Here is a 26,034-nt window from a genome sequence, read left to right on the forward strand (position 1 = left end):
TAAACTTGGGTCTTTCTGACTTTAAACTTTTCTTTCTTTTTTGTTCTTCCTTTTTTATAAAAGCTTTTTATTTTTTCAAACATATGCAAAGATAATTTTCAACATTCAACATGCAAAATGTTGTGTTCCAAAATTTTTTCCTTCCCTTCCCCCAACCCCTCCTCAAGACAGTGAGCAATCCAATATAGGTTAAATATGTGCATTTCTTCTAAACATATTTCCATATTCATCATGCAAGAAAAATCAGATTGAAAGCAAAAAAAAAAAAAAAAAAAAACCCTGATAAAAAACCAACTTAACAACAATAACATCAAAGGTGAAAATATCATGTTTTGATCCACATTCACTCTCTCTTCTTCTCTCTGAATGTATTGGCATTTTCCATCACAAATCTATTGGAATTGCCTTGAATGACCTCATTGTTAGAAAGATCCAAGTCCATCACAGTTGATATCACATAATTTTGTTGCTATGTACAATATTTTCCTGGTTCTACTCACTTCACTTAGCATTACTTCATATAAATCTTTCTAGGCTTTTCTGAAATCAGCCTGCTCATCCTTTCTTATAGAAAAATAATATTCCATAACATTCCCATACCATAACTTATTCAGCCATTCTCCAATCGATGGGCATCCATTCAGTTTCTAGTTCGTTGCCACTTCAAAAAGGGCTGCTACAAATATTTTAGGATATGTGGATTCTTTTCTCCTCTTTTGTGATCTATTTGGCATATAGACCCAGTGGTGACACTGCTAGATCAAAGGGTACGCACATTTTGATAACTTTTTGAGCATAGTTCCAAATTGCTCTCTAGGGTGGTTGCGTCAGTTCACAACTCTACCAGCAATGCATCAGTGTTACAGTTTTCCCACATCCCCTCCAACATTAGTCATTATCTTTTTCTGACATTTTAGCCAATCTGAGAGGTGTGAGTTGGTACCTGAGTTGTCTTGATTTGCATTTCTCTAATCATTAGTGAATTAGAATATTTTTTCATATGACTAGAAATGGCTCTAATTTCTTCATCTGAAAATTGTCTATTCATATACTTTGACCATTATCAAGTGGTTGTATTATTATAAATTTGAGTCAGTTCTCTATATATTTTAGAAATGAGGCCTTTATCAGAAACACTGGCTATAAAATTTTTTCCCCAGTTTTTTGCTTCCCTTCTAAATCTTAGTACATTGATTTTGTTTGTACACAAGCTTTTTAATTACTATAATCAAAATTAATACATTTTGCATTTAAAAATGTTCTTTAGTTCTTTTTTGGCCATAAATAATTCCTCTCTTTTCCACAAATCTGAAAGGTATACTATCTTAATGTGATTACAGTATCACTTTTTATGTCTAAATCATGAACCCATTTCAACCTTATCTTGGTATAGAAGTATTAGATATTGGTAAATGCCTGCTTTCCTCGTAGTCCCTTGGAGATTCCTTGGAACTTCACCTTTATACTGAAGTTGTAAGTCTGAGCCCCTTCACCCTAACAGAGACTCTAGGAATAATCTGTCCACCTAACATGAGGGTTTCTTCATCTGAGAGAAAAATATGCTTTAATCTTTTCCGCCTATGTCTGTAATCTACTTAATATATTAATCACTATAGTATAGATACTAGTGTCTCTCTGTACGTAAGCTAGTAAACTGACAATACAGCAAGATTATGTTAAATACTTATTGTTACATTGTATTATTGAGGGTAGTTAATTTAGGCTTTTTTCAAAAAATATGTGGAATAAAAGTATTATGAATTTAAAAATTCACTTGATCATATTTCCTAACATCCTTATCCTCTATTATATTTATGTGCTATTTTTCCTACCACAGAATTACCAGAAGGAAAAAAAAACCTGATGCTTATGTAGTCTGAAAACTTTCACCTGTCCAACTCATTTACTGTACTTGATTGCTAAAAATAGCAGTGTGAGGGCAAATGTTTAACAACCAGTTCTTTGAGTGTGGGGGAGAATGGACCTTACTTTTAAGCTTAATATGTATTACCAAGAGTTTTCCATCACTTTCTTAAGTCCAGAAATTAACAAAACAATAAATCAAGGCCTGATTTGTAACATTTACTGATTTCCAGGGTATAAATGATTCCACTAAACATTTAACAATCAGCTCTCAATAGCCAGTATGATCTGGCTAGCATACCAGTCTGTGAGTACTCTACAAATTCTTGTACTAAATTGAATTATCTGCATTCCAAATAAGAATTTTTAATTCTTTTAGATAGCCTTAACATTTAGAAGATATATGAGGTATATATTCATAAATAGGTATCTCTATTACGACAAAGTCTTCTCCACTGGAAATAATCATGGTTACAAATCATATGTATGTGGCAGGAATATGGGAATCCCAGGTGTGTATGTATGCATATGTATATGTGTGTGTGTGTGTGTGTGTGTGTGTGTGTGTATGTGTATTAACCTTCCCTAGTCCTTTTCTTCTTATCCAATCTTAAAATGAAGTAAGCTCCTTGTGAAAGAGGGACCAGAACCAAGAAATTCAATTCGATTTTTAATAAGTGCCTACTATGTTTCAGACACTGTGCTAAGAGCTGAATCTCCTAAAAAGAGGCAAGGGCCTACAGCCTTAGCTCCTGCCCAGGTGCAGGGACTGAGTGGGAGAGAAACTTATCCCATTCACTTGAGAGACTTCTTGGCTAACTCTGTACAAGGTATCCTTCTCCCTTGCTCATATCAGGGAAACTCTTAAATACTTAGATGTCCAGATCCCCAGGAATAAAGTCCTTCCACGGTCCTAATGGCTTGGAGAAGGCCCATTTACACTTGTACATCTGTCTTATTATAAGGATTTTAGGATTTGGAATGTTACTTGAGCCTAAAGAGTTGGGAAAGAGGAAGAAAATGGGAGAAGATAAGGATAAGAGCAAAATAACAAGGAGAGTCACAAAGATAACTATGATGGTTATGGGAAAGCCACATGAAGATACAAAAGTCCTCATTTATGTTTGCAATATTTTTATTTCCCTAAAATTGAAGCTCTTCAAGCCTAGTTACCAAAATTAGGACTAAGCTAGTTTAAAATTTGTTTATCCTTCCAAACTCTTATGGCCATTAAATGTAAAATATCTACAAAGTTGCTGCCCAAAGACTTTTCTATTTCTTGATTCATCAAATTAATTATTTAAAATCTGGCTAAATACTTCAAGCCTCTTGAGGCATAGACACAGAAAAGTCAACAGTAGGGATGAATAAGAAAGTCAATCTAAGACAATGGGGCAGTGGGCTCTGCATGTGTGCTGTAACTATATCAAGACCAGAGTAAATGAAGTCTTTGGTCTTAAGTATCTGGAGAGGTTGCTCACTGAAATTCCTTATCTACCTCTTTTGTCATTGTTGATGAGGTTGCTTTTGTGCTGTTAAGATGGCAATGATATTAAGCAAAACTTCTTAACTCTTAGAGGGTAAATCCAGAAAGCATAATCTTTCCAATACCATAAGTATGGACAAAAAATAAATCACTAATAGAATAGGAATGTGTTGTTCCACTGGTAAGATCCTTGCCCCGAGTTTGCAAAGAACAGCCCTGGATATGGAGTGCATCTTGGAGAATACTAAGCACTTGAATTCTGATACCTTGGCTTTGCCCTTGGGATTACCAAAAGAAATCACTTCTGGCCTTTATTTTTGTGTGATAGATTTCTTAGGACTCTACTCTCTACTCATTGTCTGAGTATTAGGGTTGGTCAATCCAAATCAATTTCTATTCACTTCTAAAAGATTTAGCAACCCAACCATATTTTTTCATCCAGTATCTTTTTGTATGTTACTTATGTTATCTTTCAGATTGATACTTGGTTATTTGACATCTCTTTCATTCTGTACATATTTTAAGGTCATTTGGAACTCTTAGGATCACAGGATTTAAACCTGAAAGAGATTTTAAAGATCTTCAGGCAATTGATAGATGAATATTTGTTGGGGATTTACTAGTTGGATGTGGGTTGTATTGGGAACTAGGTGATCCCAGAAGATCCTTCTAAGATTCAGTAATTCTGTGGTGGTGACTAGTCCAGTTTAGCTAGAAGTACATGTAGAATTAATGAAAAATTAAGGCAGAGTAAGATTATAATGCGACAACTTTTTTCCATTTTTTTAATAAAATGTAAGCTCTTGGAAGGGAAAGATTTTTTTTTTTATCAAAATCTACCCATTCCCAGCATAATTGTCTGAACTGTGTATTCATTCTATAATTTTCTAAATTAAACTGAATACCAATATTTAGATATTATTTCTTGGGTGATAGGAAATCATTGAAAGAGTTTGAGTATAATTGAAGTTATGGGTGATTTTCTATATATGTACAATAACTGTACCAGAGCCAGATTAGCTGAAATCTCTGGTCTTAAGTATCTCAGGAGATTTATCCACAAGAGTCTCTTATGTTTTCTTTCTGACTGTCAAAGAGGTGGCTTTAGTAGTGAATGATAGTGGCCATTATTGATCAGAACTTGCCACTCACATTAGGAAAATCACTTTGGTAACATGTATTGGATTAATTGCAGAGGAAAGACTGGAGAAAGGAAAAACATTTAGGAGAATAATTGCTAAATAATAGCCTAGCCAAAATGTGATGATTCTCAAATCCAAGATTGTCCTCTTGGACTTCTTTGGGAAAGTGGGAAATTGGAATTCATTTAAACAAGGAAAAGCACAACTGGAAAACAAATGCTCGAGTTTTAAACCTAATTTGGATTCACACCTTGCTAATTATAGACAGACACGTACCTTACTTGCTTTTCTTCAGTTTCCCCCCATATTTGTAAGATACAGATAAAATAATCAATTATACACCAAACATTTATAAAGTCACTATTCTGTTCTAGGTGGACACTATGCTCAGTTACTGGTAACAAAAAGACAAAAATGAAGCAGAGATCTTATGGTCTAATAATAACTACAAAGGCTATTCTCAAAGATAAGCAAGCTAATTATGTGAAAACCAAATAAAAATATCAGAGTTTCTTATTTGCATTTTCAACATTAATTCATGTATTTTATTTCCCTAAAAATGAAGTTCCTCTAGTCCAGTCATAAAAATCAGAATTGAGATAGTTTATAATTTGTTTAGGTTGAATTAGGTTGGTTGCAGCCAAAACAGAAAGGAGGGAATAGATGTGAAAGATATAAAAAGGTAAAAATCAACTAGAACTTGTTTGTGGAAAGGTAAGAGAGAAGAGTCACTAATAACTCCAAGATTTTAGTCCTGGGAAAAAATATGTTCATCAACAATAGAAAAAGACTGTTGAAGAACAGGAAAAGTCAGGTTTTGGGGGAAATTAGTATACATTAAATTTGGGCCACTGCTTTCAGCCCTTCTCTCCTTGCTAAGATATAGAGGAATGGAAGGTTGGCCATTTCAGAATATTCTGAGTCTAAGCATTCCAAGGAATTGATCATTCTGCTGAGCAATGCTGTATTGCTGGGAAAGTTGAAACACCCACATTGAGAAGTGGCTTTGGAATCAGAGTGTTGTTTGTGTTTTGGGGTCATTTTTATCATTTCCAACACTTTGTTGATCCCATTTGGAAATTTTTGGCAAAGATACTGAAATGGTTTGTCATTTCTTTCTTTGGCTCATTTTACAAATGAGGAAATTGAGGTTAAAAAAAGGATTAAGTGACTTGCTCAGTCAGGGTCACACAGCTAGTAAGTAAGGCTGAATTTGAACTCAGGAAGATGATTTTTCCCGAGTTTAGGTCTATTGCTCTGTGTCACCAGGCCTAACCCTTCACAAATGGTCCTCCACTTGGCTCCTCCACAAGGATATACAAATGAAGAATGTATCAGAATACAGATTTTATTCTGTATTTCATTAAATTTAGTTCTTCTGATGCTTACTTCAATTCAGTTCAATAGGCATTTGGCATTAGTACAGAGAAATCCTGAATTTGTCAAACATTTTATCTCTAATACTTCTGTTCTTCTACCTATAAAAGGGCAAAAATCAGTCAGGATGCCGTTACTTTATCCCAAGCCAGGTTCTCCTGTGCTCCTTTCTCTATTTCCTGCTGCATTTTCTCTCGGAACAGAAAATGACAGAAGCTTAAAGTCCATGATTCCCATATACCATAGCAAAAAATCTGACTAATAGGTATTGATACCTTTGTTTTGGGCAACCTTTTAAAACAAGTTGAGAAGGTGTTTTTCTACCTTTGAGGGAAATGTTCCTAATTCCAAAGATACCAGAAATCTAGACCCTCCTCTATCCAGATACTGACATATTTATGCCATTTCCCATGGATCTTCCATTTCCAGATTGTAAACTGTCAACTTTTAATTTCCAAAAATTACCAAAAAATCACACTCATAAGTAGAACTGATGTTAAGACTTTGGTGTCTGTGATTTTGAGTACTTCAAAAGGTGATGATACTAAATGTTATGTCTTAGTACTTTAGTAATAAAGATTACTATGTAGAAAAAGAGCTCTGGCTATAATAATTTCTACCTTGCAGACTACTCCATGTAGTGGATGAATAATTGAATGAAAATAACTCATGAAAAACTTACAATGTAACAAGCTCTATGCTAAGTACTAGAAACACACAGAAAATAATCTCTGCCCTCAAGGAGCTTACATTCTAATGGGGAACACCACACTAGAATGGGAAAGGAGTTATGGTTTGGGACATCATAAAAGTGGAACAATAAGCAGTCTATAAATATGCTCTTTCTAGAGGCCATGGTAGCATGAGTCTGTTTATATTTCTCAGAAAAAAAAGGTAGAAAGGTGAGAATTACAATATGGAATTGTTTATTTTATGGTTCCTGGGAACACAAAGACTAGTGGTTTAGGTAAGTAATTTTTTAAAATACAGTCATTCTTGTCACTTATGATATGTTTAAAAATGCTAAAATATCTGTCTTAATTTATTTGTAGAGACAGAGAGAGACACTCATGTGGAATTCTAATTGGGGGAATTTAGGATTAGTTGTTAGAGAGTCTACCTGAAGATGAGTGCCTTGGATACAAATATACATCACACAACTTGGACCCTGAGCCAAACAGTCTATGAAAGTTAACACTGAACTGTCCATAAGTCTAAAACTAAGACTGTTTTCAGAAAAGGGTATATAACAGGGAGAAAAAAAAGATTTACTCCAGCTGCTTCTAAATAAATAATCTATTCCATTATACCATATTGATCCTTTGCCATGCCTATAGAAATGATTGCAAGTTTCTAATATCATAGTCATTTCTAAAGAGTTTAAAAACTAGGTTGAGCAAATACCTTCCTCATTTAGTTATTTAAAATAAACTATGAAGACCTTTCATTGATAAGTCTTTTTGGGCCTCGTTGACTAGGTAGGTTACGTTACAAGACAACTTGAAAATCTAGACTTTATCAACATGCTTGACCTGTCTCCCATTCCAGCTCTACTAGATGGACTCTTTATGGCGCCATTAAAATCTGAGCCCCTTGAGAGCAAGGACTGACTGATTTTTCTATTTGTATCTTCATTGCTTAGTGCATTATACATGTCAAGCACTATACAAATAATTTTTCATTTGTTTGTTAATCAAAGTCCTTCCTTCCTTCCTTCTTAACTTCTTTCCATGTTTCTTTGTTCTTTGTTTTTTCTTTCTTTTGGGGTACTTCTTGTCATATAATTAGAGCTCAGAGAAGGATACTGGATTAAAAAGGAATGAATTGATTAATTTTTATTCTTTTATGCAGATTTTCTAAATGCATATAGATTATTAGAATTGGAATTGAGAAGTTGCTGTTGTGGTTGTGAGCAGATTCGATCATGTCTGACCTCTTTGTGATCCTATTTGCAATTTTCTTGGCAGCAATACAGGAATGGTTTGCCATTTCCTTCTCCAGCTCACTTTATAGATGAGGAGACTGAAGTAAACATTTTTAAATGACTTGTCCAGGGTAAGTTAGCTAGTAATACTTGAGGCTGGATTTGAACTCAGTTCTTCTTGACTCCAGGTATCACAATCTATCCATTACATTCCCTTATTGCCCTTGGAATTGAGAAGACCAGAGTTCAAATTCCTTCTCAGACACTTGCTAGTGATGTGATCATGGGAAAATCTTTTTAGTTGTTTCAGTAGTACATTGCTTAGAATGCTGAGTCTGAAATGAGGAAGACCTGAGTTGAAATTTAGCCCTAAACACTCACTAGCTGTATGATCCCTGGGCAAGTCACTTAACTGCTGTCTTCCTCAACTCTAAAATGGACATAATGGTAGGATCTGTCTCACAGTGTTGTCATGAAGATCAAATGAAATAATGTTTTAAAGTTTCTAGGATAAAATAGGCACTTAATAAATGTTTATTCTCTCCCTCTCTTCACACCTATGGAATTTCAGTTTCCTCACTTGAAATATGGAGATAATTATGACCTAAACCATAGAGTAATTGTGAGGATCAAATAACATAATGTCACAAAGTTCTACAAATAAACCTTAAACCGTAGAATAAATGTGAGCTAGTATTCTTATTTTCATAGAACTATTAAAAAGAGTTGAGAAACAGGAGAGAAGAAAACCCACATATTGTCTCTACATTGGACAGTTCCTCCCAGGTAATGGTAGTGTCCACTTAGGATTTACTCAGGCCCATTGGGTAGGTCGTCTTGCTTCCAGTGTCAGTAGATAAATCAAGGATATAATAACATGTGACCTACTCTGCTTTTTTTTTTTTTTTTTTTTTTTTTTGTATCTGCCCTCTGCCAAAGTAAAATTATAAAGTAAAAAGCATTTATACTAATTAACTTCTTTCTTCTGCTTATTTGCAGGAACATTTAATGGCTTGTGGGAATGTATGTCCCAAATATCACAAGTTACTTAAGTACTGCAGTCATCCCTTTCATATCTGTCTAAAAACTCATCATTTGGTGACCAATCTTCTCATCCTGAGTTTCTTTGTATAAAATCATGTTGGTCTCTGAAAAAAAAAAATCATAGACCTCATTGCAGGGCCTATAGTCAAAGTCTGCCAGTTGAAAGGATCTATTGGAGTAACCATATAGATCTCCAGACTTACCTGTATGACAATGTGAGGCATTTGAATTTAATGGAAGACTAATTAGTTCAGGACTACAAATTGGAATTTCTAACATATCTCATAGGTGATTAAAACTTGTTCCAAGTTGATCTTTTAAAATTTGATGTCTTCTTACAAGAAATACTGTGGGTTTATTTATTTATTTTTAAATTTTAGACAAACCAAATTCCATACACATCTCTATTTTGTTGTTGTTGTTGAGGCAATTGGGGTTAAGTGACTTGCCCAGGGTCACACAGCCAGGACGTGTTAAGTGTCTGAGACCAGATTTGAACCTAAGTCCTCCTGACTTCAGGGCTGATGCTCTATCCACTGCACTACCTAGTTGCCCCCAAATACATTTTTGTTGTGACGTCTTATGTAAGTTATTGAAAAATTGATAAAAAAGGATGTGTTGGTGACCTGTCTTCCCAAAGGGTAACTACCAGGGATAGAGCCATAGTTGCACATTGTAGTGCTCCCAACTGGGTGCAACTTTGGGAAGTTAGCATAGCAGATATGTAGTTCAAAGCTATATCTGGGACACAGGTCATTATCATTGATCTCTCCTAGTGGCATGATATTATTCACACTAAAAAGCACCATATTGAACTCTAAAGATCAACTTGGAAGAGATACAACATATGCTCCTAATATGTCCCAGGGCAAAGATGACCAGCTGTAAACATAAATGCAAAAAATATAAAATGAAAACATCCTATAGCACTGAAAACTGACCACATATCACTTTCATGAGCCCTATCTGGCTTCTACTGTTAAATTTTCCCCCACAATCCAATACATATTAACTATGCTTTTTTCTGATCAGATATTTCCTGTTTAGTCCCTGGAATGGGTAGTGGTACCAGTGGTTATCTCCAGTGTTTAGTAGCACCTTTAGTCCTATTTTCTCTATGCCTTATTGCCTAGTACACCCACCCAGAAGGGGAAGAATATGCCCTCTCACACCTGATGGAGCAAAAATCCAAAAAATAAATAATATGCTAACTGGAACTATCATCATTGGCTTCCTGAGATTTTTAGAAAAGGATTAGAGAATGATAGAATTGGAAGAAAGCCCAAATGTCATCAAGTTCATTCTTATATCTGTTGTATTAATCCCCTCTCTAGTATCACCATAAAATGGTAATTCAGCCCTAACCAAAGACCACTATTAATGAGGAACTTATTGAAACTCAAGATGCAATCCTATGTCTGCATAATTGTAATGATCAGGAAGTACTTTACTTATGTTGAATCAATAATTTTGATCTGTTGGTCCTATATGTCATTTGGTAGGGCTAAGCAAAATATCTACTTCCATATAAGTATCCTTCAAATATTTGGAGGTGACTTTTTTTTTTTTTAAAGTTTTGGTGAAACAGTCAGGATTGAATGATTTGGCCAGGGTCAGAGGTGGTTTCCTTTCTCTGCTATTCCCCAGGCATCCATTATCTGTTCTAAAAGATGGTACTCAGAAAAAAAAATATAACATTCTAAATGTGCTGTAAATAAAGCATTTAGAAAACACTTAATATGTGCAAAATATTGTGCCAAGTTCTACCGATACAAATATATCTCTGCTCTCAAGGAGCTCACATCCTGATGGGAGAGACAAGACATATAGAAGATCTCCAATTCAAGTCAGATAGAAATGTCCCATGATTTTTAGGGTATGATATTGCAGATAATAATCTTCTTTTTAATGTCATTTCCATCAATGAAATCCTATCAACTAGTGATATACGTACCCACAGACTCAGACGCACACAGACATACATATTGAATCACTTAATTTTTGTATCTTGATATATAAAATTAGGGTGGTTTCTTCAGTCTACTAGAATATATTTCTGAATCCAAATCAGTAAATACATACATATATATATATATATATATATATATGCATATATATATATATAGTATCCAATACACATTTACATCCAAATCAGTGAAAAAAAAAACAAATCCAGTGACAGAGTTTTGTAGCATACCATTAGAGTGCTTTTCCAGACTTAAATCACTAATCTTTACTTATAGACTTACAGATGATTGGATCATAAAATCATTCAGTTTTGAGACTAACTATATTGCAATCATGTCCATAGTTCTTCAGCTTTTCCACTATGATGCCATGGGAAATTGTGTCAACTATTTTGCAATACTATATCTGAAGCATTTCCCTAACCTATTCATCCATTAATCCTGCCCCCTCCAAAATGACTTTAGTCAGACAGGTCTTGCTCTTAATGAATCTCATGGACTACTAGTAAGCATACTTTCCTTTCCAAATGCCCTAAAATAATTGCTTTAAAATTGTGGTTTGGAATTTTTCCAGTAATCAACATCAAGATCATTGACCTACAATTAGAAGGACCTATCTTCTTTCCTTTTTTTCTAATTGCCATAGTTCTCAGTTCTAGTTCAATAATGTTTCTCCTGTCTTCCTAGACTCTTTAAAGGCCAACCAAAATGAACTAACTGAAGAATCACTTGATATACCTTCTTTTATTATGTTCTTGCTTAGGAGTTTCTAGTCTTTCATTCTCTTTATCCATTGACTTTTCTATATTCAACTTTCTTGAATTCTCTATTTAATGTGAAAAGAAATAAATTCCATAGTTTAATAGACATAAGAAATAAAATATATTCATTTCAATAAAATAAGTATTTGCTCCCAGATTCCTTATCCCTCTTCTTGACAAGCTTCATATGACCCTTGAGGATATCCATAGCCTGAATTAGAAACCTTTTCCCTAGCTTATCTTGACTTCCCCCAACTTGTTAGTCATGTTTTGCTAACCTTATTCTACAGAATGTTGTCCTTGGCTGACAAAACAAAAGACATCATGGAATAATGTAGAAGAATTCAGCTTGGTGGGGGGGGGGGGGGGGGGGGGTCATTGCAACTGGATTCAAATCCTGTCTTTCCCTTCCTACGTGTGTCACTGGGCTTCAGTTTCCTTAACTTTCAATTGAGGGAGTTGGAATAGATGAGATCTAAAGTATCTTTAGATTTTTGGGAGCAATTCTCTTGGAAACTCAAAATAGAATAGAAAAACAAATATTTCAGATGATTTCCTAAAACTCATACTAACTTTGTGATCCTGGCTGCATCACTTACCTCTCAGATTCTCAATTTTCTCTTCGATAAAATCAAGATAATAATAAGACCAACCTTAGAGTATTGGTATGAATTCCTTAAAGTGATATGTAAATATGAGTCAGTAATAGGAATAGTAGGAGTAGGAAGAGTAGGAGTAATAATTATCATAGGAACTGGACCTGTGATTTCATTGATATAGAAAACTATTAGGTAAAAATACTCTTGAGAGCAGAAGTTGAAATATTCTATCCATGAATGTAACCTGAATTACAATTAAAATTAAAATGTAATTAGGAAATTAGAATAAATAAATAAAATAAGTATAATAATAGATAAATATAAATAAACACATGGTAATATCACATTTTAAATCCAAATGACCCCAAGTAGATGCTTATATATGGTTTTATGTCTTCTATTTTTTTCTGAGTTTCATGCCATTGACCTAGAACACAAAGAAATGAGGTGATTTTACCAGGGTCATATAAACATTATGTTTTTGAAATAAAATTTGAACCCAGATATCCCTGCTTTCAAGGTCAGATTTCTATTAGTAATACCACGCTGCCAATATCATCACCACCACTATTATCAACACCACCATAGATCTAGCTAAAACCTATTAACCAACTAAGTATATAGAAAGAGTACCTTTAGAAAAAAAATGGGTGTGTATTTACCTACCCATCTATCTATGAGGAAGGAAATGGTAAAACACCAAAGGTAGATATGAGAACATGGGACAGTTAAAAAACAAAAACAAAAACAAAAACCTGATTTATGAGCCAAAGCAGCAACAAACAAGCAGAGCAGAAAAATGATGACACTGTTTGTTGTTGGGCTGTGAATTGGAGGATGGAGTGCAGCTCTACCTCTCTTAATCCTGCAATGCCCCCTGGTGATCAGAGTGGTACCCTAAGAATACTCTCTCCCATTTTTTGCTCCTTCCCTATCTCTTTTCCTAAAAAGCCCCAGATCAGCTGTTGTCTTTGAAGTTCTCAGCATTAGAGATTGGAGACTGGGAGAAGGAGGTCACCTAACTTTTATCACCTAGGCTGTCAATTTAACTGCATAGATCCAAATTGAGACTTGGGAAGGTTCAGGTTCAAAAGGCAGTACTAACTTTTCTTATGCTTGTAATGTTCAGTAGCGATAAAGTTTGATAGAATGAAGCACAATTGCCATGGTTGTTTATAATGACTCTCTTTTGTGGGTGGATTCGCTCTTGAAGTTGACCTGATGAGGGGAGCTGCTTCTAGGACTTTGAGTCTAGAAGCCCACAGTGGCTAGATCCAGGAGCATGAAGTGCTCCCTAATGGAGCAGTAGGATCTGGTTAGTTCAGTTAATTTAGTGCTGAGCAAAGTAGATAGACCCTGTCAAACACATAGACTTGCCTCTCAGAAAGTCCTTAACAGCAACTAAAGCAAGCAGGAAGGAGAAAAACAATGGGAAGGGAAAATAAAATCTCAATTCAACATACATTTAGTAGTCACGTTTTTACTATATGCAAAGTATACTCTGTTAGGTCCTGGGCATATAGAAACACAATGGACAAAGGAGATAATCCCTGCCTGCTATTTCATGAAAATGTATCATGTATACTGATAAATAAATACAAATTAACATAAAATAATTCTGAGAGACACAAAGACTCACAGAGAGAGAGAGACAGAGGGAGAGACAAAGAGACACAAAGACAGAGACTCAGAGCCAAAGAGAGAGACAGAAACAGATAAAGACACAATGGGGAGAGGGGAGAGAATGAGAGTGAGAGAGACAGAGAGAGTTCGAATATCATATCATCTTAGACTATAAAAGGTAAATTAGGTAAATTGGAGTCATCTTGTAGCAGGCTTTATATTCTATATGAAAGTTTTTACATTCTTCCACAGTCGAGGAAAAGGTGGGGGTCAGGATTTGGAAGAAAAATCAGCATGATGAGTTTGATAGTCTATGTGCAATATAAGTTGACTATTTTGCCACATTGAGACTTTTAACATCTGATACCTTCAGCAGAGTATATCAGTCTCAAATGAGTTTAAAAATACCTCCTGCAGAATTTAAAGTGGCTGCCTGAGGCCACTCCATGTTCCTAAACACAGACAAAAAAAGAGACTCTTGTCCAGTGTGGTCTTCATGGCGCTGTGGCCCAGAGAATTGTGACCTTGATTTATCACAGGAACAAGACCAAGCTGTCTGTAAGAGACTGTAGGAGACAATTTGGCAAGATGGAAAAATCTTAGGGTGTCTGGCTCCTTAAAATAAGCCCCAGAACTACAGAACTGATTATTTTTGGGTTCCCACCACACGATATAGTTGAATTGATGCGATACAGTGAGTTGAAAGACTTGTTTCAGTTCTATTTCAACATAGTCTGCAACTAGGAGACTAGAATAACATCTTTCAGGTTATACATCATTAGAATATAATTGCCTCATAAAGCTGAGCTTCTAGCTCTCTTTTAAGTGCAGGCATGGGGGGGGGTCAGAATGAGAGGGTCCAATTTCAATTTGTGTGAATCTATAATGCTCTTACCAATAACTCATACAATCCTTTGTTTACAAAGTATTGTCCTCATGACCTTATGAAATAGGAAGCACACCCTCGTTTAACAGATGAGGCCCCAAGACTTTAAGTTGCACAGAACAAGATGGAAGAAAAGAAGAAATTGAGGGTGAGAGGAAGGAAGAGAAGGAAAGAAGAAGGAGGAAGAGAGGGGGAGGGAGGGAGGAAAGAAGGAAGGAAGGAAGGAAGGAAGGAAGGAAGGAAGGAAGGAAGGAAGGAAGGAAGGAAGGAAGGAAGGAAGGAAGAAAAAAAATGAAGGAAGGAAGGAAGAGGGAGAAAGGAAGAGAGAGGGAGGTTAGAAAGCATTGATAGTATTCACAAGAGATGGGACTCAGAAAATATTAGATTTAATAGAGACCAATTTTAGAAGAAGATCATCCAGTGTAACCCCCATGTATACTGGATGCAGAAACTAAACCCAGAGGATTGAAATGACATCTGAAATCATCCAGCTAGGAAGTAAGTGACTTCAAGTCACATTGAACTTCAAGTTGAATATTTCATCTACTAAACTATGAACCTATTGATGTCTCTTGATGTCAAGTCCAGTGCTCTTCTGTTCCTGGCCCTCTTCCTTAGATTCTTTCTTCTCTGTATCCAAATAGTTCTGCATTACCTTTTTTCATCCAAAAATACATTTGTGGGTAGTGATGGTTGTAGATGTAGGTATTCTGCTGTCTTATTAGCAGGTTCAACACAGTGAATACTTGTCACTCCCATTAAGAAATACCTATTTCCATTGCTTCAATGAAAACACTTTTTAACAGAAAGGTTAAGGAAGTTGTCTTTTGACCTAGAGAGATTTAATTTCAGAATTTAAAGGACTGCTTCCAGGGTCCTGACTATTAACATTGGGACTTAATCCATTTAAAAAGTCAGTCAAAAACAAGCATTTTATCAAGAATAATTTCCTCAAAAAAATGAAATAACATTTTATAGATAAGTTTACTTTATGGGTCAAATGATACTCTGAAGGAAAAAGCTTTAAAAGAATCCATGACCTGTTTGTTTTTTTAATAGGTCACCTGTTAAATGACCAAAGTTCACTGAGTGATACAACTCCATTAATGCATTTCCCACCTGCCTTTCTCTTATCCTGCCTGCCTTCTTCCTTTCTTTTTTCTTTTCTTTCTCTTCTTTTCCTCCTTTTCTTTTTCTTTCTTTCATTCTTTCTTCCACCATTCCTTTCTTTCCTCTTTCCTTTCTATTGTCTTTTTTTCTCAAAGAAATTAAGACCAAAAGGAATTATGATGCATTTCACATGATATAGCTCAAGTGGAAGAATTGGAACTGTTTCTGTTTTTCTGGTTCTTTCTCCCTCCCTTTCTCTCTCCCTTTCTTCTTTCTTTCTTTCTTTCTTTCTTTCTTTCTTTTTCTTTCTTTCTTTCTTTCTTTCTTTCTTTCTTTCTTTTCTTTTCTTTTCTTTTCTTTTCTTTTTTCTTTCTTTCTTTTCTTTCTTTTTTCCTCCTTTTCTTTTTCTTTCTTCCTCCCTTTCTCTCTCTCTTTGCTTTCTCCCTCCCTCCCTTTCTTTTGTTTTTCTTTTTAAAAGTTTATCTTTTTCCTAATGGTGACTCAAATTTAATTACCAATAATATGAAGTACATTAACACTAATATTATTGTCTCAAAATTAAATAGATAGAAGCATAAGATTGCTACAACTGGGAGAGTTGATTTTTTTTTTATCATCTTGGTTTATGTTGGTCTGGAGGGTGAAATATTTACTGCTGTTAGAGGTTTTGGTGCAGTGGGAAATATTCTCATCTCTTCCTACCCTAATAATCATGATTTAGTATTTTATTTTGTAAAAAATCCTTTCCATACTATTGCTTATTTGAACAAAAACAATTAAAACAATCTATATTCAGAATCACAAAACAAATACTATTAAACTAAATAGAAATCATGGATCTTTAGTTACTGGGCCCTGGATACTTTGATCTAAAGATAGTTGAATTCTTATTAACAGCAATAGAGGAAATACCAGATTTGACAGACAATAGTTTCCAAAGGAATAGTAATGCTTTCTTAGAGACCACAGTAATGCGTAGAATATAATGGCCATAATTCATTTATAGTACACTTTCTAGTTTACAAAATGTTTTCTTCATCATGACCCTGTGAGATATGTTGAGTATTATTATTTCCATTTTATAGATGAACCAAACTGAGGCACAGAGAAATTAGTTGACATGTTCATTACCACACAGATATTAAATGTTGAAACTATATTTCAAATTCATTCTCATTTTTACAGTTTGCAAAAGGACTTTTCCTCAGAGTGATCCTGTGAAGTCATGCTACCATCATTATGCCTGTTATCATCCAGAATTATGGAGACAAAAGATCTGCATTTTTAGAAGACTAATATCATTTTTCCTTTAAGTCTCTCTTAAAGAACTAAGGAGGGACACAAGACATACTGATAGGTACTCTAGAGAATAACCCTAAGCTAGTAGCTTGGGAAGAAATACTGATAGCTAGTTCAGAGAGAATGAAGGAGGAATGAAAGGTCTTTTCACTCTATGTGGACTACAGTAGTTCTAATACAAATATATTTCCACAGAGCTCTACCTAAAATGTGATGTTACAGTTCAAGGGAAAAGGAAATTCATGGATTATTTGTATTTTAATTTCCATGGGAAGCTAAACAAGTTAATGCATAGGTTATAGAGATTAAATTATATGGTCTGACTGGCTGCTCTGATGAAATTTATCAGGTAATCGCCATATCTCTCCCATTATTTCCTGCTTTGGATACATGGTGATAGAATGAAGAAAGAGCATTTAGCTTTTGGTTTTTAGATCCTTTTATATAGGAGTTTTGTTCCTTTCATAGGTGTTAGGAAAACATATAGCTCTAGCTTGTAAATCATCTGAAGTATGAATGTTTCCATAATATGTTTCCAAGGCTAGAAAAACAGACTTTATATAATTTTATTTTCTTGTTTTACTTAGGTGAGCCAAGAAAAGTAATCTTATGATGGTAGCGAAAACTGGTTAGTTCATTTGTCGTGACTTATTTGCTCTGAATCCCCAACTTTTTCCTAAACTATGTGAAGTGATGGTGCTTTTATGTTAGTCTTCTGAAACAACAATCGTGTCTTCCACCTGAAGTAATTGGTATGTTAAATGCTTCCAACATAGTATGATAATTATGTTTATTATATAACATATAATATATTTACATAATAATATATAATACAATAATAATAATAATAACTATATAGTGTTTTAAAGTTTGCAAAGCACTTTGCATATGTAATCTCATATGGCCCTCATAACAATACTGTGAAATAGGAGCGATATTAGTTCTCATTTTACAGATAGAGAAACTGAACCCAAGAGTTAGATGACCTGCCCAGAATCACACCATTAATAAGCAGCTGTGGCCAGATTTTAACTTAACTTTTTGACTCCAAGTGTAGTCAGAGGGCATCCCAAAGTATAGTCAGAGGGTATCCACTGTTCCAACTAGCTACAAGAGTTTCAAGAAAAGTTTTCACATCCCATTGGCATCTAAGAGTTGAAAACCTGTTTTAGACATCCCTGAAGGTCTTCATTATTTTTTAAACATTCTGATGACAAGCTTAAAAATAAAACTACCAGACTAACAATTGCAGAAGATAGAAGCACTAAGCAAGTAGGAAGTTGTTTATCATTCTGCCATTGACTAAGTCTAGCCTTAGTTAAAATCTAAAGATTTAGAAAAGAGAGTTCCAGCTTCTCTGCTGTACTTGACATAGCTCAAACAGACAAAATTAATTTAAATTCTCCATATTTAGGAATAATGTAAAGTCTTACATGTAAGTTTAAAACTCGACTTCACAAGTACAAGATAGAAGAGGTGTGCAGTCATAGCTATTTGAAAATAGATATGGGAGGTTTAAGTAAACCACCAGTTCTATGTGAGGCAGCGAAGTGATAGAGCAGTCGAGAAAAACTAATTTGAACATGGCTCATAGTCAGAGAGATAGAGTTTCCAGTTTCAATTGATCAATGATGGACAGAAGCAGCTCCACCCAAAGAAAGAGCACTGGGAAATGAATGTAAACTGTTTGCATTTTTGTTTTTCTTCCTGGGTTATTTCTACCTTCTGAATCCAATTCTCCCTGTGCAACAAAAGAACTGTTCGGTTCTGCACACATATATTATATCTAGGATATACTGCGACATATTCAACGTGTATAGGACAGCTTGCCATCTAGGGGAGGGGGTGGAGGGAGGGAGGGGGAAAGTCGGAACAGAAGTGAGTGCAAGGGATAATGTTGTAAAAAAATTACCCTGGCATGGGTTCTGTCAATAAAAAGTTATTATTAAAAAAAAAGAAAATACAATATAAATTTGTCAGCATAAGCAGAAAAAAAAAAAGAGAGAGAGTTTCAAGGAATAAGGAAATGATAGTCCTATTATTTTCTGCTTTCTGCTCAGACCTCATGTGGGGTTGTTACTTTCAAATATGGGAAGCACAGTTTGGAAAATCAATAATAAATCTGGATGTTTTCAGAACAAAGATGGTGAGGCTGAAGGCCAATGTTTAAACCCCATCTCTGATGTTACTATTTATATGATGTTCATCCTGGGTTTTGACTTCCTAATCTCTTAAGAATTGGGAAAGTGAATTAGATAAACTTGAGTCCCATTCAATTCCATATCTATGATCCTATTATATATTTACTATAAGGAATATAGCAAATACTGAGCTTTCCTAGGGAGAGGCCAGGGCTATATTAACCCATCTGTTTTAAATAAATTAATGGTTTTTCATTGTCCCTCATTTATTGGTGGTGGTAGGGAGGGAGACTGCTTTTTTGTTTATCTTTCTAATGCTAATTGAAGACAACCAAGGTGGAGTGGAGTTGGGAAGGAAGATTGAATCTTGCTAGGCAAAGGGAAGGAGATTTTTTATTTATTTATTTATTTTTTTTTGCTGTAAAACAATTATAGCATATATGCATCAAGATTTTATGTGGAAAAATGCTTCATTGTATGAGGCAATTTTTGATTTAACACCATTTTTATTTAAAATGAGGCAAGGTATTTTTTAATTTTAAAAATAACCAAATTAATAATAATAATAAATAAAATAAGAATAAAAATATTGCCCCTTAAAAAGGATAATAATTTGTGTTTGAATTCACACATTAAGTCTAAATCAAATATCAAATCTAAAGTGAGTTATGTAGATTTCATTGATTTTATAGGTTCATATATTGAGAGTCAGAAGTAGTAGATGAGTCCACCTCTTCATTTTATAGTGAAATGGAAATTAAGTGACTTACTTAGCATCATCACACAGCTAGTATTTTGGAGGCAGGATTTGAACACAGGATTTTAATTCAAGTGTTGCATCCTCACCTGTCAAGATCTTCAACAAATAACCTATTGCTTTTGTACTAGTTGAATCCATGTCTTGGCTTATTTGGCAACTGACAAAACATAAAAATACCAGGTAGATAGCCTGAAGCAGTAGAAAGGGCTTTGAACCATATAAAATTCAAGAAAGATATCAGTTCTAGTTTTGGTACTAACTCAGTGAAAATTTCACCTTCCTGAATCCTTTTCTCTTAATGTTAGTGCTATACCTCTGTTGATTATCTCTGATTCATTTTGTATCTGTCTTCTTTTAACAGGGACTGCTTTATACCTTTGTTTGCATCCCTATCATGTAGCATGGTGCCTAGCATGCAGTTGGTGTTTAATAAATATTATTGACCCATTGATTGGCATTGATTCTGTCTCACTTGGCTTTGGGCAAATTCTCTTCACCTCTTAGGAGGCCTTGTATTTTTAAAACTGTAAAACTCAGATCAAATGAGAGATGATAATATATTTTTCAGTCTGAAATCTGAAGACAGTCTATGAATCTGTAGCTATCATTTAAAATATTTGGCAGCTATTTAGAAACATTATACCTGTTATTACATAATTCAACTTCCTTAAAAATAAATGTAGCTGCAACAATTTGAAATTTCTAACTTCAACCAACTAATAATAATGACAGTTTTATAATTCGAATGTGCTAATAAGCATTTGTACAATATGAAGAAAATGGATTACGATTAGAGTTTTCATTTAGTTGTTCATGGAGTGTAACAGCCTGGTGTTTAACTCAGAAGAGCTAGATGATTGAATTAAAGTAAAAATCAACTTGTCAGGTTTTTCTGATAACACATAAAATGTACAACTAGGTAAAAAGTAACATTTCATTCTTAGGTGTTCTAAATTATTTGTTGGAGTTTCTTAAAATATAACTGTGAGCAGTTATATGCTAACTGTATGACACACATGATAGCTATTAAAAAACTAAAAAATTATTTCAATTAAATACTTAGCAAGAGAGCTGCAGTCTTTTATGATTTTTTTGTCATTATTTTTTGTTTATTTTTATGGGAATTTCATTTCTTTCTCCAACTTTGATCCCATATATGCTATGAGTTTAGAATCATGTCTGCTTTCAAGAATTTGAACTTTAGTTAGATGTTTTTTCCTGAAAGTTTAGAGTTCAAGTTGGCTTTGGATAGTAGGAATTACAGATGAAAAGGATATTTTGCACTCCTTCTGCCCTTTATAGTTTATAGCTAAAGAAACTCAGAGAGCTTGTGACTTTTCCAAAGAGTAGATTCAAATCCAGGACTTCTGATTTCTTTTCATAGCATCATGCTGCCTTATAACATGCCACAAGAGAGTCAACTTGGACTTGAAAGAAGACTAGGGAGGGAAACAGGAATTCTGTGTGTCTGGATGCAGGGAGATTTGGGGGCTTCAGTATATGAGAGAAATGATGTGAAGCACATTGTCTCCAGTTGGAGTTCCCTCCCTGCCCCCATAACAATGTACTTGAATATAATTAATGAGTAGCCAAATAGCCTGAAGGGCCCAGAATGAAGACTTTTTAATGGAGAAGTGTATTTATTATAGACAAATCCATATTGCTTCCCCAACAATCATTTATCAAAGCTGTGATTTGAGACTCTCCAATTAAACTGTAGAGTGCTAGACTCAGCTCGAGATTAACCAGCTGTAACTTGCTGTTGCTATAGCTAAGTTCCCAGGATAGGGATTCCCATTTCTTTCCCCCCTTTAACTCATCCATTGAATGTCTTCTTTCTGCTAGGTTTTTACCTTTGATTACACTAAATGCTAAGAAAAGTTCAGAGCTCTGGATGGTCATTGAAATCCTGTAAGTAGAAAATAAGACAAGGCTTTGTTGCCATTAATAACTAAAGATGTTAAATAAGTTTGAAAGGCATTTTGGATGAAAAAAAGAAATGAGGTTTTCAGACCACTTACAAGGAGGAACAGAGGACTGCAGATTTAGACCTGATTTAGTTCAACCCTTACCCCCTTTTAAAGATGAGGAAACTGAGACCTAGAGAGAGATTCAGTGACTTGTTCAAAAAGGTACCTCTGGCAGAGAGCTCAATGGCTCATGTGGTTATAGCTAGAAGGGACAACTCCTCATTTGATAGTTGAGGAAGTTCAGGCCCAGGAAGTTTCAATGAGAAAGGAAAGGGAAACCCAGCATGTGTCAGGTAATATACTTAACACTTTTTTTTTTTTTTAACAAATATATCATTGAGAAATATTATTTCATTTGATTCTCACAATAACCCTATAAGGGTAAGTGCTTTTATGATCCCCATATTACAATTGAAGACACTGAAGTTAATTGACTTGCTCAAAGTCACACAATTAATAAATATCTGAGGCTTCTTAATTCCTGGTCTAATGTTCTATCCATTGTGCCACCAGCTGTTTCTGGTGGATAAGTGTTTTGTTCAGGGATTTAATTGGATCTTCAGATTCCATAGCCAGCAGTGCCCTTTCTCCTTTACCATACTTCTTTATTTAAGAGCTTTTGTAAATACTGGTCTTACCGGGGATGAAGCCTGAAGATAGAAGTCAGCTTCCAGGCTATGACCAGAGAAGGAGAGGTGAACAATTACCAGTTCAGAGTAGGGGACAGGGATGTGTGCAGAAGAAAACTCCTTGGAGCCAAAGATGAAAACAGAAATCATTTCATGCAGAGGGAAGTTTTCAGGCTGAATGATCAGTCAGATAGATTGAAGACAGGGAATGGGACCTACTATGAGCACAGGCTAAATGGGGGCCGAGATGCCAAAGCTGCTCCTTGAGAGCTGGGTAGGACCTCAGAATTATCCATCCCAAGTTCTTACTTTTGAAGGTAAGAAACAGAGCCACAAAGATTTTAAGGTTTGGCCCCAAGGTCATGAAAGTAATGGTCTTTGAACTGATATTCAAACCCAAGTTTGGTAATTCCAGATTTAATGCTTTACATCATAAGCTACTCCCTGGCAAAAAAAAAAAAAAAAAAAAAAAAAAAAAAAAAAAAAAAAAAAAACAAAACAAACAAACAAAAAAGTTAAAGGAACAGGTAAAGAACTGGGAGGTGTATTCATCATGAAATCAGAAAATGGCAGTTACAAACATACCCTGTGTTTCAATTATGGTTTGTGTTCTTGGAGCCCATTTGAACTTGTAGTAAGAAGCCCCCAAAGGATTGTTATTGTTGTTGTTTAGTCATTTCAGTTATGTCTGACTCTTCACGACTTCTTTTGGGGTTTTCTTGGCAAAGATACTATAGTGTTTTGCCATTTCTCCAGCTCATTTTACAGATGAGGAAGTTGAGGCAAATAGGATTAAATGACTTATCCAGGATCATAGTTAGTACGTGTCTGAGGCCATATATGAATCCAGGAAGTTGAGTCTTTGTTACTTAAAGCCCAGAATTCTAGACTTAGCTACCCCCACCAAAGGATAATGGGAAACAAATGAGGAGGGCAAAATCATACCTTAGGAAGATTATTTTGCCAGCTGTATGAAAGGTGAACTAAAGGGAAATTAGGAGGAGAAGTCAATAGTATGAATCTTATAGTAGTCCAGGTGAGAAATGATGTGATATCTGAATTAAAGTAGTAGCTACAAGAGAGAGAGCAGAGAAAGAGAAACAGAGATAGAGAGACAGAGACAGATTGTGGGAGAAAAAAAAGAGAGGGAGAGAGAGGAGAAGGAATGATAGAAAGAGGTGGAAGAGAATAGGGAGAGAAGAAAAGGGAGGGAGAGAGCAAAGAAGGAAGGAGAAGAGAAGAACAAGGGAAAGGAAAAGGAGGGGGGGGTGACAGACAGACAGAGATGGAGACAGAAAAAATAGAGAAATTTGTTGTACGTGCATTCAATATCCCACCATGACTTTTCATAAGTAAATTTTACTGGCACTGGTCTAGGAATTATAAGGCCAAGTGATGGGTGTGATGCAGTATTTCAAATTGACAGGATGTGACTACAGTAGAACACTAAACTATTGATTCAAGGAATACATCTATATCTCTATATGTATGTCTTTATATAGATATACATACATATATGGATATGTTCATATATAAGTATATATGCCTATACGAATACTAATAAATATATATATATATATATCTATATATATATATATACTATGTATGTGTATACACCTAGACATGTAGTACATACATACATATGAGAGTGTGTGTGAATGATTAGTTAACTATATAATTCTAGAATTTCAGGACTAAAAAAGAAATGTTCTGATAATCTGGTCCAAGGTACCATATTTTAGAAATGAGGAAAACTCAGGACACCCAGACAGCTAAAGTACCTCATCTAAGGTTGCTCACAGATAATTAATAGCAGAGCTCAGACTATTACCCCAGGGATTCTGATTTCTCAGTACTCCATAGTGCATTCTCCTCAGTCCTTTTGCTGTATTCCATGCTGTAGGATAGACTGTGACTTTTGATATTATCTTCTTGTGTTGATTTCTAATCATTGTTTTCGGTCTTTCCCAGACTGTTTCTGCTAATAACTGCCATCAATTTCATCTCTGTTCCACCTGCCAATTATATCACTTACTCTATCCTTCCCCTAAAGAAGCAAAATGGCCAAGGGACGGAAAGGCCCCAAAGGGAAAAAAATCACCTTAAAGATTGCCAAAAATTGTATCAAGATCACATTCGATGGGAGACGGCGCCTTGACCTAAGCAAAATGGGGATCACCACCTTCCCCAAGTGTATCCTAAAACTCAATGATGTTGATGAACTAGACCTGAGTCGAAATATGATCAAGAAGATACCAGAAAGCATCTCCAAGTTCCAGAACCTGCGTTGGTTAGATCTGCACAGCAACCTTATTGATAAGCTTCCTGATTCAATAGGCCAACTGGAAACTCTCCACTACCTCAACCTGTGCAATAACAAGTTAACCACCAACTCCCTTCCTTTGGAGCTCAGAGACCTGAAAAACCTACGTACACTGAACTTGGGTTTGAACCACATCGATAATATCCCCACCACTCTTGGGGCCCTGAAGGAGCTCCATGAGGTGGGTGTGTTTGACAATCTTCTGACCTCTATACCCAATAGTATCGCCAAACTCCCCAAACTAAAGAAACTGAATGCAAAGCGCAACCCCTTCCCCAAAGAAGAAGATGATACGGCATTTATCGATTCCATAAAGCGATTAGAAAACTTGTACTTGGTAGAAGAGAAAGATCTCTGTGCACCTTGCCTAAGGAAATGTCAAGATGCCCGGGACAAGTTGAATAAAATAAAGAGCATGGCACCCGCCCAAGCAAGGAAGCCAAACTTTGCAAATCTAATTAACCCCAACTCAACAGCCAAGGATAGTCAAGATGAATGGAGGTGAACAGGGACCCTTTCCCTGGGGAAAGTGGGGGAAAATCTCACGAGGTTGTGTCAACAGGCAGCAAAATGTCCATCATAACTGGTCATGTGGCTTCTCCAGCCAAGCCCATAAAACAGCTTTCCCTCCCTTCTTTGCTTGTGGATCTGGTGATTTAAGATTTTTTTTGTTTGGTTTCTCTCTCTCTCTTTCTCTGTCTCTCTCTCTCTATCTCTCTCTCTCTCTGTCTCTCTCTCTCTCTCTCTCACACACACACACACACACACACACACACACGGGCTATAAAAAGTCCACACATCCCCTCCTGCCAACAAAGAAAATCACCACCACCATTTAACTGCCATTCAGTGACAAGGGTAACTAACATCACTCAGTTCCTTTTATCTCCCCACTTCAGGCTTTGTAAATCTAGAAAGATTAATGAGCTGGAAAATGCTGAAGTATCTTGGGACTTTTTATTAAATTTACCCCCGTTGGTCTCAGAACAGGTTGAGACACCTTTTGGGATATCTCAGAGAACTAGAACTGGAGATAGGAGACATGGTTTCAAATCCTGCCTCACACATTCTTGCCCCATACATCACTCGCCCATATGATCATTTAACTCTGCAAGTTCTCATTTGCCCTC

The 26,034-nt window shown here is 35.4% G+C and overlaps 2 protein-coding genes across 7 annotated transcripts in view; one reads left to right on the top strand and one right to left on the bottom strand.

Annotated features, from left to right (window-relative positions):
* The window catches only part of LRRC18 (leucine rich repeat containing 18), a 33,580-nt gene extending 8,041 nt beyond the window's left edge, over positions 1-25,539 (top strand). For 2 of the 3 annotated variants that reach the window (XM_031956289.1, XM_031956290.1), the window contains 3 exons: positions 17,669-17,833; positions 21,828-21,893; positions 24,553-25,539. In XM_031956289.1, coding sequence (XP_031812149.1) covers positions 24,642-25,409 — 768 coding nt within the window. In that variant the 5' untranslated portion in view covers positions 17,669-17,833; positions 21,828-21,893; positions 24,553-24,641 and the 3' untranslated portion in view covers positions 25,410-25,539. Of the gene's footprint in view, positions 1-16,967; positions 17,140-17,668; positions 17,834-21,827; positions 21,894-24,552 lie in introns of all 3 variants that reach the window. The other variant, XM_031956291.1, reaches the window with a different exon arrangement.
* Positions 1-26,034, bottom strand: part of WDFY4 (WDFY family member 4) — a 486,698-nt gene that overhangs the window by 77,321 nt on the left and 383,343 nt on the right. The window lies entirely within an intron of this gene.

The sequence above is a fragment of the Sarcophilus harrisii genome, chromosome 2 (assembly GCF_902635505.1).
Source record: "Sarcophilus harrisii chromosome 2, mSarHar1.11, whole genome shotgun sequence".
NCBI classification, from domain to species: Eukaryota; Metazoa; Chordata; class Mammalia; order Dasyuromorphia; family Dasyuridae; genus Sarcophilus; species Sarcophilus harrisii.